Source organism: Rhinatrema bivittatum, chromosome 3 (genome assembly GCF_901001135.1).
Source record: "Rhinatrema bivittatum chromosome 3, aRhiBiv1.1, whole genome shotgun sequence".
Lineage (NCBI taxonomy): Eukaryota > Metazoa > Chordata > Amphibia > Gymnophiona > Rhinatrematidae > Rhinatrema > Rhinatrema bivittatum.
In genome coordinates, this window is record NC_042617.1 from 414,905,238 (window position 1) to 414,924,198 (window position 18,961).

The 18,961-nt window shown below is 42.6% G+C and overlaps 1 protein-coding gene across 6 annotated transcripts in view; it reads right to left on the reverse strand.

Moving 5' to 3' along the window:
* The window catches only part of MLIP (muscular LMNA interacting protein), a 274,040-nt gene extending 266,110 nt beyond the window's left edge, over nt 1-7,930 (reverse strand). For 3 of the 6 annotated variants that reach the window (XM_029595700.1, XM_029595705.1, XM_029595698.1), the window contains exon 1: nt 7,746-7,928. In XM_029595700.1, the coding sequence (XP_029451560.1) occupies nt 7,746-7,808 (63 nt within the window). In that variant the 5' untranslated portion in view covers nt 7,809-7,928. Of the gene's footprint in view, nt 1-6,854; nt 7,030-7,745 lie in introns of those variants that run through there. The other 3 variants (XM_029595699.1, XM_029595704.1, XM_029595702.1) reach the window with 3 other exon arrangements.
* Nucleotides 7,931-18,961: the final 11,031 nt, after the last annotated feature.

Here is an 18,961-nt window from a genome sequence, read left to right on the forward strand (position 1 = left end):
ATTCAGTATAATGTTTATGTTATTTAGATTTTTTTTCTTCTTTAGTTTGGCTCCTGTTACTATGTTCATGTAATTGTGTAAATGATTTTGATTCCATGTATCCTTAGAAATTACAGTGAAAGCCGCATTATCTGGCGTGCGTGAGAATTAGGCAGTGCCAGTTAGTTTATCTGAGATCCCTCTGCCTCTTGCACCAGGCAGCAGCATGCAGGGAACAGGAGGGGGTGCCAGAAGAGACAGAGCAGAGAAAAGCTCTTTTGCTCCCTAAACTAACCCCTTCCCTTCTGCCATTCTTCCCCACTGAGTTCCTGGGTGAGATGCCAGTGACCTGAGCGTTCTGGATAGTTACTTTCTGGATAATGGGGCTTTTACTGTATTTGTTTTATTGACCGAGATGTATTCGGGATATAAAAAAGAAGAAATTAAAGGATTTACTGCTGGAAATGAAAAGCCTTTAAGTGTTTAGGAATAGCATTCTTTTATATATTGGTTTAGTACTCCAGATTGTAAAAAGGGAATGCAAGTAAATATGCAGCGAGTACATACACACAATACATTAGCAAAAGTAGAATCTGTGAAAATAGACAAAATTGTAAAAAAGTGGGAATTAGAAGTGACCATATCAATAACTGGGGTATTCGTAGGCAGAGATTAAGGATTCTCATCCAGTGTGCCATGTCACACTGCTGTGCCTTGTTACCTGATCAGGAATGCATCAGAAGAGTTCCCACTGCCTGATGCTCAGATCCAGGTCAGCACCTGGTCTCTGCTCTCAACACCTCATGGCAATTAGAGGCACCAGCAGTGGCTCTTAAACATATAAGAGTCCCTTTCTAACAACATGCATTTACTATGTTACTATATGTAATTAATATTATGCATGCCTAGCTATAGTATGAGCTCCAGAGTGATTATTAATGGGTAACATGCAGGGCACAGACAGCTAGGACCTGCTTTGATCAACACACATTGCACACAGCACCTCCTCATCTTCCCGGTCTTTGAGCCCTTCCAGCCTCTGTCTTATCCCCAGGCTGAATGAGACGGGGAAACATGCACTGAACACTGGATATAACCCACTTTTGAGTGTTGGGAGCAGCAGCAGTGAAGGAGCTCTGGCAGCCGCACGCAGAGGCCAGAGTAACTGAGCTGGCTGCCAGCTACCACACCAAATTCTCACTTCTCCTGCACTAGTTTACAGAGGGAACTGGTCCATCATGACGAGTTCATAGGTCTTCACCCCTTCTTTCCTTCTGCTTTAAAATTTAGAAGAGAGAACGCCCATACTAACATTCGCCTTGTGCTGAACGATATGGCCCTGTGTGGTAGCGTGGAGGAGCCTTACCTGGTAGTAAGTTTCAATGCTGAAAAAGCATTTGATAGGATAGAATGGGGACACCTCTTCCATAGTTTATGGGATATGGGGATAGAGGGACTTTTTTTTTATGCTGTTCAATTGCTTTACCGGGGCACCACTGCGTCCATTGTTGCTAATAGATCACAGTCAAATTTTTTTCCCGATCAATAGAGGGACCCGGCAGGGCTGCCCCTCTCCCCCTTGCTTTTTCTCTTAACCATGGAACCCCTTTCTCTTATTCATTTAATCTGCCAAAGTGGTAAAAAGGATCCAGCTTCAGGAGCCACTATTTAAGTATGCTGCTTTTGCCGATGATATTTTGGTTCTCTTGACTGATCCCAAGTGTTTCTTGCACTCTTTATTAATGACATTTCAAGATTTTGGGGCCTTTTCAGGTCTTCGCTTAAAATTGGGATAAATCTGAGGCCTTCGCCTTTCCTGATGCCCTTAAAGAGAGTTGGGGGGACTCCTTTCCCTTACTGGGGACACTATTCGTTACCTTGGTGTTCATCTGTCTACCAACTTATCAAATGTGTATGGTTTAAATATCTCTCCCGTGTTACACCTATCTCAGGACAAGATGCAGGCCTGGCCTGACCTGCCGCTGTCCCTGGGGGCCGCATTAACCTATTTAAAATGGTTAATTCTCCCTAAGTGGTTTTAAGTCCTTCAGAACCCACCTCTACAGATTAAATACAAAGACCTTTCCACCCTGGACAAAGCTTTGCTCCACTTTTTCTGGTGGGGCAGAAAGCCACGAATTCCTCTGAAGTGGCTGAAGAAGAGATGGGGTTGGGGAGGCCTGGGTGGTCTCAACTTAGCCCTTTATAATTTGGCTAGCAATCTGCACTTTGTACGGGAGTGGCTTTTGGGCTGCTCTTTTTATGTGACTCTCTCTGCTAATCAGGCTTTGGTAGCACCCCCTTGGATCTGCGGTATGTCCTGCAAGTGCCTTCCAGTGGCATCCCGGTTTCCCTTCAGCACAAGGTTTTACTAGAACCACTCAGGCAGACGTGGATTCATTTAACTAAGAGGATGGGGATATCACGTTTGTGTTCTTACCTCCTACCCCCTTCGGGGAAATTTTTACACCAGGCTTACAATCTGCTGCCTTTCGTTTTTGGACAGCTCAGGGTATTACTCAGCTGGGGCACATTCTTGATGAGGAAGGAGTGATCCTTATGTTCCAGGGTTTGAAATATCTCTATGGCTTACGTGCACCGCACTTATTTATTTTATTTATTTAAGGGTTTTTATATACCGAGGCACGTTTGCAAAACATCACCTCGGTTCACAATGTAACATAACCTAGCAACAAGCTTTACAATAATATAAATTTTTAACAAGGAGTCGGTTAACAGGGGCTGGAGGAAATAATACATGGATTATATACATATGTACTTTTTTTTTTTTTTTTGTCTTATAAGCACTTGTTTTTTTGTCTTATAAGCACTTGTTTTCTTATAAGCAGATCCAACACTATGTTAAATCACTGCCACTCAGCCAAACGTTTCTCATGCCTTGGATGACTTGTTTCTATTTAAAAAACAGCAACCATTGTCTTTCTCTGCATTTTATAGAGGTTTAAAGAAAATTGTGAAAGAAGACACTTGCTCCTTTTAGCAGAAAGATGGAATAAGGATGGCATGTTTACACTTACTCCATTTATCCTTCAATCCTGTTTTAAACATGTTTCAGCTACGTCCCCTAATATACAAGAACATAAGAACATGCCATGCTGGGTCAGACCAAGGGTCCATCAAGCCCAGCATCCTGTTTCCAACAGTGGCCAATCCAGGCTATAAGAACCTGGCAAGTAGTAGTACTCAAAAACTAAGTTTATCTCATGCTACGGATGCTAGTAATAGCAGTGGTTATTTTGAATTTTCTAAGTCAACTTAATTAATAGCAGATAATGGACTTCTCCTCCAGGAACTTATCCAATCCTTTTTTAAACCCAGCTACACTAACAGCACTAACCACATCCTCTGGCAACAAATTCCAGAGTTTAATTGTGCATTGAATGAAAAAGAACTTTCTCTGATTAGTTTTAAATGTGCTACATGCTAACTTCATGGAGTGCCCCTAGTCCTTTTATTATCCGAAAGAGTAAATACCTAATTCACATTTACCTGTTCTAGACCTCTCATGATTTTAAACACCTCTATCATATCCCCCTTCAGCCATCTCTTCTCCAAGCTGAAAAGTTCTAACCTCTTTAGCCTTTCCTCATAGGGGAGCTGTTCCATCCCTTTATCATTTTGGTTGCCCTTCTCTGTACCTTCCCTATCACAACTATATCTTTTTAAGATGCAGCGACCAGAATTGTACACAGTATTCAAGGTGCGGTCTCACCATGGAGCGATATAGAGGCATTATGACATTTTCCATTTTATTTACCATTTATTTCCATTTATTCACCATTTTATTCACCATTCCCTTTCTAAATTTCCCAACTGCCGCAGCACACTGAACTGACGATTTCAATGTGTTATCCACTATGATGCCTAGATCTCTTTTTTGGGTGGTAGTTCCTAATATGGAACCTAACATGTTTCTATTTATACTTTATGGTTTCTTTTTCCTGTATTTGGTGAGGGTCTGCCTGTGTTCTGCATGTGTGATGGGAATGATAGATTCTGCTAGCATGTAGGAATTTATAACAGATTGGTTTGTTCTGTTTTCTAATATGAGGTGTATAGCTGTTTTAAGGCCTGGTATAATATTTGCAGTGCTGCCATTTCATAGGTAGGGTTGTTACATTTTTAAGTTTATTTATTTATTTATCGAGTTTTAGATACCGTCATTCGGTTTCACCATCACAACGGTTTACAAAAAATACGATGATTTACAAAATTAAGAAGGTTTAACAAGGTTTCCAAAAAGGCTCAGATTATTGTTATCATAGAGACATCATATACAAACTTATTTGTTGCTCAGTTTTACTCGTTTCAGTTCTTTGTTATAATATAAACTTGTATTGAGTTTCCAGTTTTTTTAGGGTTAAACCGGAGGCGGTTGGTGTTGTTTTATTCTTTGTGAGTTGGTATGCTTTGGTGAACATCCATGTTTTTAGATCTTTTTTGAACATTTTTAGGTTTTCTTGTGTTCTGAGTTTGATTGGGAGGGAGTTCCAGAGTTCCGGGCTTCCAAGAGAGAGTGCTGGTGTGGGAGGCTTATTATATTTTAATTGTAATTTACTCTGGATTTCTGAGGGTCAAGCCCTCACCTAACATGCATTACAGTAGCCTGACTGTCATATAGGTTCCAAGTGTCTTTTTTTTTCTAGGATTTTCTGGTTGACACCAAAGAAGTGCATGCAAATACTTGTTGTGATGTTTTTACCTCAGAAGACTGTACGTTGACTATTCTTTTTCATGTAAAATCTATTATAAATGCATTATTTTTAATTGTGTATGTGGGCGAGAGCAGGAGAAGGGGGTGCAAGGGTATAAGATTTGCCTAGGGCACCTGATACTCTTGCACCAGCAATGAGTTCCAGGCGAGGGGTTGAAGACCCGGAGGGTAGAGGGATGACAGTGCTTAAAGTTTAGGTCGCTGGAAGGAATTGGGCTTTTTTTTTGGCAGGTCTGAGACAGAGAGTGAATGAAGTGTGTGTGTGTGTGTGTGTGTGTGGGAGGAGGTTAGGGGAGGCGCCACAATAATTGTTTGCATAGGGCAGCAAAAAGCTAGCACCGGCCCTGCCGACAGATCCCCAATAACTGATCTATTTCTTATACCACACTACCAGGGATAAGCGCTGGCTTTCCCAAGTCTACCTGGCTACCAACTGTTTATGGATTTTCCTTCAGGAACTTGTCCAACCTTCTTTTCAAACCTACTGTGTTAGTTGCCTTGACCACATCCTCCAGCAACAGATTCCATAGCTTGATTGGGCACTGACTGGAAAAATACTTCCAAAATACTTCCGACTGCTGGTTGCTAGTTTCATGGAGTGTCCCCTACTCATGTTTTTTTGAAAGAGTAAATAACAGTTCCCTATCTACCCACTCCACCCCACTCATGATTTTTAAAATCATGAGTGGGGTGGAGTGGGTAAATCTCAGTTGACTCTTCCCCAAGCTAAAGAGCCCTAATCTGTTTAGCCTTTCTCATAAGGGAGGTTTTCTATCCACGTTATCATTTTTGTTGCCCTTCTCTGTACCTTTTCTATGTCTTTTTTTGAGATGGGGGTGACCAGAACTTCATATAATACTCAAGGTCCTTCTTCACTTCTTCGTGATCTGCTGCTGTTGTAACAACTCAAAACAATTTTCTGTCCTCTGCAGATTTGGCCATGTCACTTGCTCTGTGGAAACCATGTTCATAATTGAACTTGCATTTAGTTTAAGGACGTGTTATAGAATAAGAGAAGTTGTATGTGAGATGTTGTTTAGAATGAAGTCAGTCTTGGAACTTTAAAAGAAGACTGTACTTTCCATAAGGTGAGGCTCAGACCCTGGCAGTGACTGTGATACTATTAGCTTATAGAAAGTTCATTCTCAGGAGACAAGGGCTAGCTTCTTCTCAGCATTTATGTATATTTATTCTTGCTTGGATATTGAGACATCCCTCACTACTTTCTATGAAATATAAAATATTAGATGATTAATATTCTGAAGTATTTTCTAGACTATAACAAACGAGCATGTCTTAGCAATTAAATTTCACTCAAATTGCTCCTCTATTCCTTTCTTACCCTCCTATTGTGCCACTAGTTTTCTATTAAGTAGCAAGGAATTTAATGTACAGTCCTTCATTGTGTAATCAAGATGCTGATATACCATTTCACTAATTTATTTTAGTGCAGGTAGCTCTCAGACTCTAAATATGGCCTATCATTTTTCAGAAGTGAGTGTAATTAGGTACCTTCACAATATATATAGATTTTTTTTCTGTAGCTAGTTATACCATAAAGTATTAACATTTACATCTGTGAATATTCCTTTCTCACCCAGACTGTCACACAAATCTTTGTTTAAACAAATTAACATATGTTTGCTGGAAAATAACAGGTACAACTTTACTGTAAATATGAAATTATTAATGCATCTGAATCAATATCCTATAATCAAATTGAACTGCCATTCCACATCCCCCTCAAAACCAAGCTATGCTGTCATGCCATTGCACCCGCTCTCCAACCGGGTGTACTGTGAGCCAAACTAGGCCCAGTCCAGGAGCAGGAATTGTACTGGGTCCTCCACCATATGTCTAACCTAGGGTGCCATAAGTACTGGAGAGACCGTATCAGTTCCCTGCTTGTTTAAACAGGAAATTGTCCTGGGTCCTCCACCATGGTTTGCAACCTGCAGTATCTTAAACAGCAGAGGGGCTGCATGCAGGTCTTTGCTTGTTCAAAGTGTATTCCTGGGTGAGATGAATGATAGACCTAGAAAGGTTATTGCTTGGTCCTTTATAGGAGCCTGTCTACTGAAGGTAGTCTTTAAGGTTTATTTTTTTTCTAAAAACCCACCGCAAGGCTCAGTAAACTTACCTCTGCTGTGATGAGTTCACATTTGCTATCAATATGGTACTAATTGACCAATATGATCAAACATTATCTTCTGCCTCTGTTGGTATGGGAGTAGGGGGAGGGAGGTTGATTGGCACACTCTGCTGCTCTGAAAGGGCTGCAGGCCATGTTGATCCTTAAGCAGCCTGACTTCCGAGCACCTTCCCTGATTCTGTGAGCCTCACTGGGATTTTATTCTCATCTAGGCTTCAGTTACAAACTGAGCCAGGGGATTCAGGGAATGCGGAGGGGGGAGGGGGGAGCACATTACAACGTTATGACGGGGCCTTATATACAAATTACTATGAATGTTACATGAAAACAAGGAAGGGCAAACTTTTCCATATCTTCCCTTTTTGTCAGCATAATTGTATTCACAATTCTACTTCACATTTTCACTGAGCTCTGGGGCTAGCTTGTAACACTTACAAGACATAACATGCTCCTAAATGAATTGCTTACTTGTGGACCGTTTAGTCTTTACAAATATAATCATGTGGAAATTTGAGGAAGAATTGCACACATGGAATCTGATATATTAAGGATTTTTGTACTAGACAGAAAATGAGAGCAGTTCTTTGCTAAACGTCTCTCACGTTCTTAGACTATAATTAATCACACTAATATATTTACAGTTTTCATACCTTACAATTACATGCATCTACTAATGTCATCTCAGCAAATTACTGTAAGATTTAGCAAGAACTGCGATAAACAAAAAGCACAAACAAACTTTCAAGGTTATTGACTAGAAATGCATAAGATTAAAAATATACCATACTGTCAGCTTTTCCTATCTACAACAGCTGCTTGGCTTACTCTTCCTTCTGTCAATACAATTATTTATTTCGAGGTTAAAAATGTATGCCTTACCATCAACTTCTCTTTCAAAGGCTTTTTTGATAGGATCCCTGCTTCATCTTTCCTTAATTCCATGTCCCACAGATAGGTCCCAAGAAGACATGATTGAATGTGTTTACATGTTGAATATCACTGTAGTTTGCAGGTTGTGCTGGTGAACTCTGTCAGGCAGCCCAAGTACTAACTCCCGGTTAGCTAGGGTTTCCATTTATAGAGCTAGAAACTCACAAATAGAAGCCTAGTGAGAAGGCAGCAGCTGGCTTCAGTTAACAATAAAAGTTGCATTGCTATCAAAGCAAAACCCTTCTGCACAAACCGTGTTATCAAAGGCTTGCTTAATCTGTTAAAAAGAAGTTTGCAGGTGACCAAACCTTTACTTTGAATTGTCTTGCTCCTTCTCTGAGGAAAGAACTGTTTGTAAGTACTGGTGGTTATTTATCACTTTGTTTACTATGCAGCAGGTTACTGTTTCTTTGCCCAATATTTGTAACTGTAGATAAGAACATACAAATTCCAAAAGGGGAAGAGGGGAAGGGTAGAGCAAGAGCTCCAGGAATCTTCCTGTAAAATTAAAGACGAAAAGAGTAACATTGGAAATTACTTCCAAGTCAACTAAATTCTGCTCGTTTGCCTAGAAAAGATCGCTACAGATTACTTCCAAAGCCACTGAGAAAACAAGTGCATAAAAATAATTGATTTCCAAATTTTAATTTACTTTAAACAGTGAAAGTTTATTCATTTCATTTGCAAAAATAAGACCGTACTTTATAATTTGGATATATTTAATTTCTTGACTTATCAAAATTTAACTGAAGCCCTTCAGCCAAAGCACGTTGTTGCACTTCCCGGCCACGTCCGCTCCGCAGCCGGGCCTGCTCACCTTTCTCGCCCATCCACAAGCTCTGGGCTCTCCTCCTTTGCAGCCGTAGCCAGTTTGCGGCATCCCCAGCTTCCCCGCTCTCTGTCTCTCATCCAGGCATCACAGCGGGGCTCGACGTCCTCCATGGCATCGGCCCCGCCCCTAGGCACGGGCGGATCACCCGGCCTCTTAAAGGGCCAGGGGCGGATCCCAGCTCAGCGGCGCGCCCTGATTGATGGCAGTACTTAAGGAAGCGGTCAGACACCACTTCCTTGCCCTGGCAATCGGGTCGTACACTCCGGTGTCTCTAGTTTGCCTGTTCCAGTGTCTCTTGTTCCAGCGTCTCCTGTCCCAATGTCTCCATTGTCTCCTGTTCCAGCATCTCCTGTGTCTCCTGTTCCAGTGTCTTCTGTTCCTTCGTCTCTCCATCTCTGGTAGTACCTTTCAGACTGATCTCACGGTACTGACCTTTGCTTGCTTCTGACAGCTCATGATTGCTGCCTGGAACTGACCTCTGCCTTCTACTGACTACTCCTGATCGCTGCCTGGAACCGACCTCTGCCTGTCCAATGACTACTCCTGATCGCTGCCTGGAACCGACCTCTGCCTGTCCACTGACTACGTTTGATCACTGCCTGGAACTTGACCTCTGCCTGACCTGACTACTCCCGGATTGACTACAGGTACTGACCCCTGCTTTGGCTGACCATTCTGGACTGATACTCTGGCCTTGATCCTCGTTATCCACTCGAACACTCTCTTCTGGTCTCCTGCGAACTCTGAACTTTTGTGCCTGAACATCGACCATGCACTCTTGTTCGTGGTGGGCACTCCCCTGCGCTTACTCTCCAGGAGACCCTGCGAGGCCCACCTAAGACCAGGTGGCCTGGGTAACCAAGGGCTCAACCTGAGGGAACCCCGGGTTGCTATTGGTGAAGCTCCAGCTAGCCTCCATCTCCTTCTGTGCTACGCCTCCTGGTGGCAGGCGCTCTCCGGGTCGTACTAATCCTGCACCAGGCCAAGGGTCCACCTCTAGCGCAACACATGTCATATACATATTGAAGGAAATCTGGAAAAAGACAGAACTGCTAAATTCCAGTTGAAAACCGCCTCACCACCAGGCGCCGGCGAGCGGGGAGGCCACCCTCCATCTTTTGGCCCCCGCAAGAAATTTAACATCAAGATGAGAAAAGAAAAGAAGGGAGATGAACATCGGGAGGTGAGGGGAAATAGTGAAATTGAGTGACTGAGAGGAACCCGATCGAGAGACCATGCTCCCCCCCCCCCCGACATCACTGAGAGCTCCGTCAGCAGTTGAAAACCGCCTCACCACCAGGCGCGGCGTGACAAAGGGACATTCCCCTTTGTGCACCCCTTAGTGTAACCCGTAGTGCATGTGCCAATTATCATTTTTGCAATTGGATGTCTCTCTGTTTGTTTAATATGCTTCCTGTTATATCTTTTATTCAATTGTTAAAAGCATTGTAATCTGAACTTTTGTAAACCGTTATGATGGCTTTACCGAATGACGGTATATAAAACTCAGCAAATAAATAAATAAAATAATGTTCAGGGACCTTTATTTTCAGCTTTAATTTTATTTTTCCTAGGAATGTATCCATGTTAATTACAACAAAAACAAAATCAGGAAAAATCAGTGGGAAAAATGACATAATTTTCAAGATAAATCTTTTTTTTTCTCTTGTAACAAACACTGATAAACTCCCAGGAACAATAAAATAAAAACTGAAAATGAAGGTCCCTCCCTAATGATATTTTACAGATGACAATTGGGTGGGAAAGAGAATATTGGAAAACTTTGAGAGAAGTATACAAAAGGAAACACAACTAATTCAGCAGTCCTACCATTACTGACGTTTTGTGCTGAACTTTCCTACTTTGTTTAAAATTTTAAGGTTTAATTCTTTCTAACAGAAAAAAAATTCTTTTGGGAGTTTGTGGGCTATTGGAATGGCATATATGTTGGCTCCTATATGCTGTGGAAGACAAGAAAGGTTGTTGGAAAAATAGAAAATGAGTCCTGCAAGTTAATGGTAAGAAAACAAACTTGGCTGGGTTTTATCAGCATACAATCACAAGTCCAGTATTAGAAACAAGGGTGTGATGAAGCTTCCCTTCCCTATCAGTGTTGCAGATTCCAATCCAACTGCACACCCATGGTTGCTAAGTCAACAAGATCAATGTTTACCTTGTGTCTTGTAGCTAGTTAGTATTCAACATTCTCAAAGGTTCTTTAAATAGTAGAGTAAGAGGCTCATTTAGTTTAAGGGGATAAACTGTCAGCATGAATACCACATCCCCCAGAAATCACAGTAGAACAAACAGGAATTCCACTGAGACTTCCCCAAGCTCAATGAATTCCCTAACTATGAGGTAGATTTTAAGAGCTACGCACAGGTTTTCGTGTGGGTGCCAATGGCAATTTTAAACATATGTGCATATATGCGTGTATACACATGTGTTTTAAAATCAGTTATTCATGCGTGCATATGCTCATGATTTCACATGTGTGCGCAAATGCTGCCTTGATCTTGTAATTGGGGGGGATTTTACAGACATGCGCACCAACGCTAGAGCCCATTTTCCCAGTTTGTACCCAGATCGCCCAGTTAATCAATCGGCCTTCCTATTACTTTGCCTACATTTTACCCTGTTATGCCAGACCCCCTAAACCTTGCTAAGTAGCCTATATTTTTTTCTTGTATTACTTACACGCCATTCATAGCAGAAGTAAAGTTAGAGGCAGGGAACCCCAGTTCACATTTGTGCGCATAAATAGGTACGTGCAGAAATAATGCCTCAGTCCTAGCCTACTCATGCCCCACTGAGACCACACCCATGCCACACCTCTTTTCCCACAAAAATGTTTTGCGTGTAATGGGAAATATGTAAGTTGTCACGGGCCTTTTAAAATCCGTGCGGCGCACGTGTGGTCCAAGACACATATGTATCTCCCGGTTTTGGTGCGTGCAAGACTTTTAAAATCGATCAATATGTGTATAAAATAAAATAAAATGTCACATACCAGTAAAATGTCCCAAGCACTTACCCTGCCTTCAAGCCACCATACAGTATTAAAATGGCTACAAACAAGAATGGACAAAGAATGCATACAATTCAAGTAACAAATTATCAGGTATCTCTAAAACCAATAAAATGTACTAATATAAAAGAGGTGGGCAAACTATGGCCTGTAGGCCAGATCCAACCCCCAAAAGGCTTTGGTTAAGTCCTCAAGTTCCATCTCTTTAAGGCCTCCAGGAACAACTGCAGCCAACTGGAGGCTGGCATCCATGATGTTTCAGTCATGAGGAAGCCCCAAGACCAGCCACAGACATGGTGTGCTGCTGTTGGAGGTGAAGCCATATTCAGACCGCATGCCCAGAACAGAGATTTGAGCCAAACAGGGCCCCTTGAATGTTGCCATCGTTTACTGATGTTGGGGACAAGGCATGTTCAGTCAACATTCCAAGAACAATGCTCAAGCTGGGAGACAGAAACCTGGTACAGCAACAGGGACAGAGAGATGAGGATAGAGTGATAGCACTCCTGGGCTGAGGCATCCTCCCCTCCTTTTCCTCTCCCCCCTTTACCCCCCCCCCCCCCCCCCAAACATACTGGTGAAAGACATCATCCATCCCCAATATGGACAATAAGTTCAGTCATGTCCGTAATAAAAGGATTTGAATGCTAAAATGAAGATTAAGTCCATCAAGATAATACGTTCTGAAATTCTGCTAGCAGTTTCCTTAGCTCCAGGGAGGTAGTTGGCAAGTAAGACTTTTAACATTTGGTTTAGATTGTGTTGTAATATGAAGGAGCTTGAGTTCTTGGCAATCTGGAGTATCTTCTGAGGACAACAATCTGGATCAGATTAAATAGATGAAGACTTGCATAGCCTAGGAAGGAGGTAAGGATAATAATAAAAGTAATAGAAAGGGAGTCAAATATTTGTCAAAAATGTAATTTGTCATGAGAGAGTCATCAAACACAGTTGGACAGAGATAATGCCTTTATTAAGCTAATGAATGTTTTTAGATGCAAACTATTGTTTGAGCAAAGGACCTTGGCAATTCTAAAAGCTTGCATCATAAAACATTCATTATCTACTCAACTACTTCATTGATTTTCTGGATGCTGAAAACACAGAATAGCTAATCTGACTCCCTTGCCCACCTCTTCTATAATGTAAAGGTACTTTTGGGTGCTGCAGGGTAACAGACAGATCACTGTGGCCCCTGGAGTTCTTCAGTGGGGAGAAGCAATAGCTTCCACAGGGTTAGGACAAAGACACCACACAGGAAAAAACTGTCTGCACCAAAGAGGAGTGATTAGAGCAGCAGTCTGAAAGTCAGGGAAGCCAGATTTAAATCCCACTTCTCCCCCTGACACCTCTTGTGACCTTGGGCAAGTCACTTCATCCACCACTGCTTCAGATACAAGCTTAGGAGTCTAATAAATATTTCATAAAAACATAACATGGTATTTGTAGGATTTTACTGCAGTATTTATGATAGGAAAAAAGGCGTGTTTAGGGAAACTGGAAAATACTGCTGGTATTCTTCCTGCCATATATAAGCCAGCCTCCAGCACCAGCTCCTTTGTCAGTGCGGGAGGAGATAGGAGAGTGTTGGACTCAGGAGTTGGAAGCCTGGTTTTTGATAAGAGAGAGAGAGAGAGAGAAATTGAGAGAAAAAGAGGAATTAGTGCTACCCAATTGGGTTATCTTGTCTTTTGGTGTTTCTCTTATGGCCAAATAAAAAAAAAAAAACCTGTGCGTAAAATGCGGGGGTTACGCGTTGCGCGCATTTTAGAAGGGGCCCAGCTGCGCACATAACCCCCGTTAAGCACACAAGAGCCAGACCTCAGCAAAGGGGTGGGGAGGAGTGGTCCAGGGGGCAGGGTGGGGCTGGAGGCAGCCGGTACAACAGCCATTTGCCACTGTGCCGGGGGATCACACACCGACCGGCAGGGTGCAGGCATGCACAACTTGCTACTGCTCCTTTGGAGGAGCAAAAGGTAAATTTTTTTAAAAGGGTTAGCTAGGATAGGAATAGGGGGTGGGGAGGGGAGGAGAGGAGAGGGGAAGGGGAAGGGAGGTTAGAATAGGGGATAGGGAACCGAGGAAGGCCGCAATGTATCACTGTGCGAAAATCGCACTATTCCACCCCCTTGCTCGCACTGCATGCCTGGGTAGCGCATGCACATGGATGCACAAACGTATGTTTAAAAATCTACCCCTTATTTCCCATTGTCTGCTGTTTCTATCTGTGTGTAAAAGAAGTGTGAATGTTTGTTGGTTTTGTCTTGTTTATCAGTCATCCTTTTCTGTTTAGAATGTGAAAGAGCAGAATATATGAACATGCTTGGTAGGAGAATAGTGAATGTCAGGGAAGTGGGTGAGCATACTAGGCATTTGAGTGGGACAAGAGCAGGTAGGGAGAAGAGAGTTGAGGAGGGAGGCCTGGGAGCAGAGGAGGGAGGAGGAAGACCGGAGCAGAAGTGGGAACAATGGGGACAGTGGTGACAAGGAGCAGCAGGAGAGGAATAGTGTGATGCAGCAGTGGAAGTGGGATAAGGGAGGTGATGGGGAGAAGGCATGAGATGAAGGCAGGAGAGTCCCAGATAGCAGAGAGAGCAGAGGGAAGACCAGCAGCCAGAGGAGGTGCAGGAGGAGGAGGGAGGGAGAAGGAAGTGGGAGTGAGCAGCAGAAAGGGAGGAACTATATTTGGGTATGTTACCCTTAACTGCCTGCCCCACTCCTGAGGTCTGTACATGGGTTAGCTGTACAGGCCTAAGTAGTTGTAGCATCAGCTGTTCCTAGAGCTTTATTTATTTATTTGTTTATTAAAATGTCTATGCCTGTATTTGGTGGAACTGTCATAACAGTTTACATAGTTTCATAAAACAATTAAAACAGAATATTGATTATTACAAACAATATACCAACAATGCTAAAAATTATGACCTTCATTGCAATTTATAAAAAATAGCCTAAACAAAAAACATGTAAAATTGAACATTCAACAATCTGTCTAACTCATCTTCTCTTCACATTTATCGCTGTTTAGTATTTATTTCACAATTACTGTCACCTTCATTGAATACCTGTTGGAAAAGCCATGTTGTGACCTTTTTTATGAACATTATTAAATTTGTTTCAAGTCGAATTTTGACTGGTAGATTATTCCAGATTTTGGGGGCAGCAGGTGATAGGGCTCTTTCTCTCACTGATGTTAACTTTGCTGAAACCATCGAGGGAATAGATAGAAAGCCTTTGTTGGCGGATCTTAAATTTCTTTGGGGTGTGTGTACCTGTATTGCGGTGTTCAGCCATTCCACTTTTTCCCCGTGTACTGCATAAGGTTCTGAACTGTATTCGCTGTTCATTTGGTAACCAGTGGAGTTCCTTCAATATCGGGGTGATGCGTTCTTTTCTGTTGGTACCTGTTAATAATCTTGCAGCCGAATTTTGCATAATTTGTAAAGGTCGAATTGTTGAGTAAGGTAATCCGAGTAGCAGGGCATTGCAATAATCGATGGATTGAAAGATTAGAGCCTGAAGCACTGTCCACATGATGTGCTCCTTGCTATGCTTACACCTTTGTTTGAAAGGATAAGATGACTTGTTGCCTTTTCACTTAGGCCTATGTAGCTGCATTTTTTGACATTAAACACAGAGGGGCAGATTTTAAATGTTACACGCGCTGGGTACATTTGTGCGCGCTACACAGTGCGCACAAATGTACACCCAATTTTATAACATGCGCGCATTATTTATTTAACAGTTTTTTATACCAACCTTCATAGTAAATAACCATATCGGATCGGTTTACATTTAACAAGGGTATAACTGGAGTAACAATTCAAGTAAGCGAAAGATAACAATAGGTAGGAGTAGGTCAAAGTTACAATCAACAGGGAAAGAGAACTTGGAGGCTTGCGACAAGCTGGAAAGAAGATAAGGCAGGAAATAAGTATAAAGTGTTACCATAGAGCGTACAGGTTCAAGCTTAAAGGTGCTTTAACCTGGAAGTGTCAGAGTCCATTGAGCGTACAGGTTCAAGCTTAAAGGTGCTTTAACCTGGAAGTGTCAGAGTCCATTGAGCGTACAGGTTCAAGCTTAAAGGTGCTTTAACCTGGAAGTGTCAGAGTCCATTGTTCGCAAATGTTATAAAATCTGGGGTCAGCACGCACAAGGGGGTGCACACTTGTGCACCTTGCGTGCGCCGAGCCCAAGGGGAGCCCCGATGGCTTTCCCCGTTCCATCCAAGGCCGCTCTAAAATCGGAGCGGCCTTGGAGGGAACTTTTGTTTCGATCCCCCCCATCTTTCCCTCCCTTCCCCTATCTAACCCACCCCCCAGCCCTAAGTAAATCCCCCCCCTACCTTTTTTTCAGGAATAACTTGTGCACGCCAGCCAGCTGCCGCTGTGCCAGGGCACTAGGGACTGCCCCCAGACCGCCCCCAGACCACCACCTCGCCCCCCGGCCCCGCCCCCAGACCGCCCATTTTGGAAAGCCCCGGGACATATGCGTATCCCAGGCTTTGCGCGCGCGCCGCCGAGCCTATGCAAAATAGGCTCGGCACGTGAAGGGGTAGGTTTTTGGGGGTTACGTGCGTATCTTATGCGCATAACCCTTTGAAAATCTACCCCAGAGAGAATAAGTAAGACCTTTTACTTCCCCCTTTCTACTAGTGATGCCTCCTGTTATGCACTGAACTGCTGTATCACACTGACTGGCTATCTTGAGGTCATCATAGATGATGAACCAAACAGGTCCCTTTCCTATTTGGTTACTGGTAATTCTTCTCTCCCCCCCCCCCCCCCCCCCAACCATGAATTTTCCATTAAACTATAGCTGCCAAATACCTGATCATTCTTCCAGTTTTTTCAAATTATCTTCAAACACACACATTTCCCTTCTAGCACTTTTACAATGTCATATAAAAAAATAGTAAAGAGAACTGGGACTAGCACTGGATTCTGTTACATCCTACTGGTTACTTGCCCTTCATTACAGTGGACCCCATTAACCACAACTCTGAGTCCAGTTACTCAACCAACTTTTTCCCTTGTTTATGTTTTTCTATCTCCCAGACTGGCTACCTTGCTCACCAGCCTTCTATGTGGAACAGTGTCAAAGGCTGTACTGAAATCTAGATAGGAGATATCTAGTACAGCCCCCCTGATCTACTGCTCTGGAATGGATATCAAGTACACATACCTTTGATCTACTGCTCTCATTTTGCAATCAAAGAAATCCATCAAGATTGTTTGAGATCTTCTTCTGAAACCATGTTGCCTAAGATCCCATAATCCACTGGATACAAAGTATTGCACTAATGTCGAGCAGATGAAAAACAGTAGTTGTGTAGGGGCATATAGAACAAGGTATTGAACAAAAATATATATAACCTTTAATGATGAGCAAATAACAAAATTATGAAACTTTGTAACCCCTACTTAAAAGAGATGTACATTCGTTTTTGCCGAATTGGAAAATTTCAACGAAATTGTCCAATTTGGCATGTTTCAGGGAGCCCGAAAAAGATTGGGATTTTCCCGTTTTTTTTGCAAAAATTCGTTTTTCCGATTAGAGCGCACTAATGGGAGTCAGTGCACACTAACTAAAACTAATAAAAAGTAACAAAATCTAATGGTTTTTGTTAGTGTGTGCTAACAGGAGTTAGCGCACACTAATGGGGACTTAGCGCGCACTAACTAAAAATCAATTTTTCGCGAAAAGAAAGACCCGAACCAAAAAAAACCCAACATTTTCCATGGCGTCCGAAAAACGAAGAACGACATGAACACAAAAAACGATGCACATCTCTACTACTTAATGTAGATGTCCGGTACAGATAGGCACATAAACGTATTTGTACTCTTTGAGGCAGGAACCCAGGCTAGCTGTACTACTTCCCTTCCTTCCCAGGATTAAGGTTCGATAGACTTGATGAAAGGAGTGATCTCGGTTACCAGTGCAGGGTGGCTAGCTCTCTCTCTGTTTTCCTTTCAGTAAATGTTATCTTTAATATTACTGTATGTGCTGGGGTGCAAAATAAATGACTGGAGTCACTGTGTGAGTGTCCAAAATAATTCTTTACTAAAGATAATATACGAGAAATGGCAGAAATCTTGATCCACTGCCGTACAATGAAATAGGTTGTTACAATGTCCTCCCAAATCTGTGCAGGAATATCTTAGGCCAATGCCTAGGGAATTCCTACAGTCCAGGGCATTTAAAAATAGGATCCCCAGATGGGCAGTGTGTCCTTTGTATGGGCAGAAAAACACCTCTTTCAGCTGAAAAGAATAGTCTATCACTGTCTCTACACAGAGATAAAACTCTCTCTGTCCCCAGGGCCTGAAGAAACACCAGATGGGTGTCCTTTTGAATGGCAGGTTTTGCCTTTACTCACTGTTAGATGATTCAAACCTTCTTTGTTCTTATGCAATCCTTTGTGCTTTTATTCGAATCCCTAATGGGAGGGATCCCCTGGAGTAGGATTTTCTGGGCTCCACACAGGCAAGAAGGGCAGTCAAAACTTCTCCCTGGATAGTGAACGTAATCTTCATAAAAACTGAAGTTAAGACCAGGCTCTTCTTACAGAAGGTCACTGACACCCCCAACAACACAGAGGATAAAAGGAGGGCAGGTCTTCCCTCACCTGCACAGCCCCAGACCCAGGGTTCCCCAATCCCTAAGCCCAGGCAATATACAGGCTCCAGTAAGGCCTCTACTACATAAAAGGTTAAAGTCCAAAAAATGCCCTCAGAGAGAATCTCCTACCAGAAAGGTTGCTTACTGGCTGGGCGGAAACCCTCCCAACCCTGGCCAGCACCACCAATCAGAGTTTGCTTGGCTCCTCTGTCTGGGACTGTAAAATAAGAAAAACTAAGCTCCTCTCTACCTCTGAACACTGTTCACAACTCAAAGGACTGCACCCCAAGCTGTGGTAAGGGCGCAGTTATATTCTGTTGCAAGTGGGACGGCCATTCCAGGCACCACAGAAGGAGGGTCTGCATTTGAATGGATCCTCCCTACTCTAGCTAGAGGACTGATACCAAACACGCAGGACTTACTGGTAACCTGAGAAGGACCATTAACAAAACATATTAAAAACCCAACATGACCATGTTTTGACATGATGCCTGCATCAAGTGTGAATTTGCATGCAGTTTTAAAAAAATGAACAAGGAGACAAACAAAAATGAAACACAAAAATATGAGGCAGACTACTGTGTCTGGTCCAAATAAGATCAGCAAAAGTGCTAATACTGCTTTAAATTTTTATTAACCTTCAATTTCCAGTATCAGTGGTAAACCCAATAGTATTAGGGA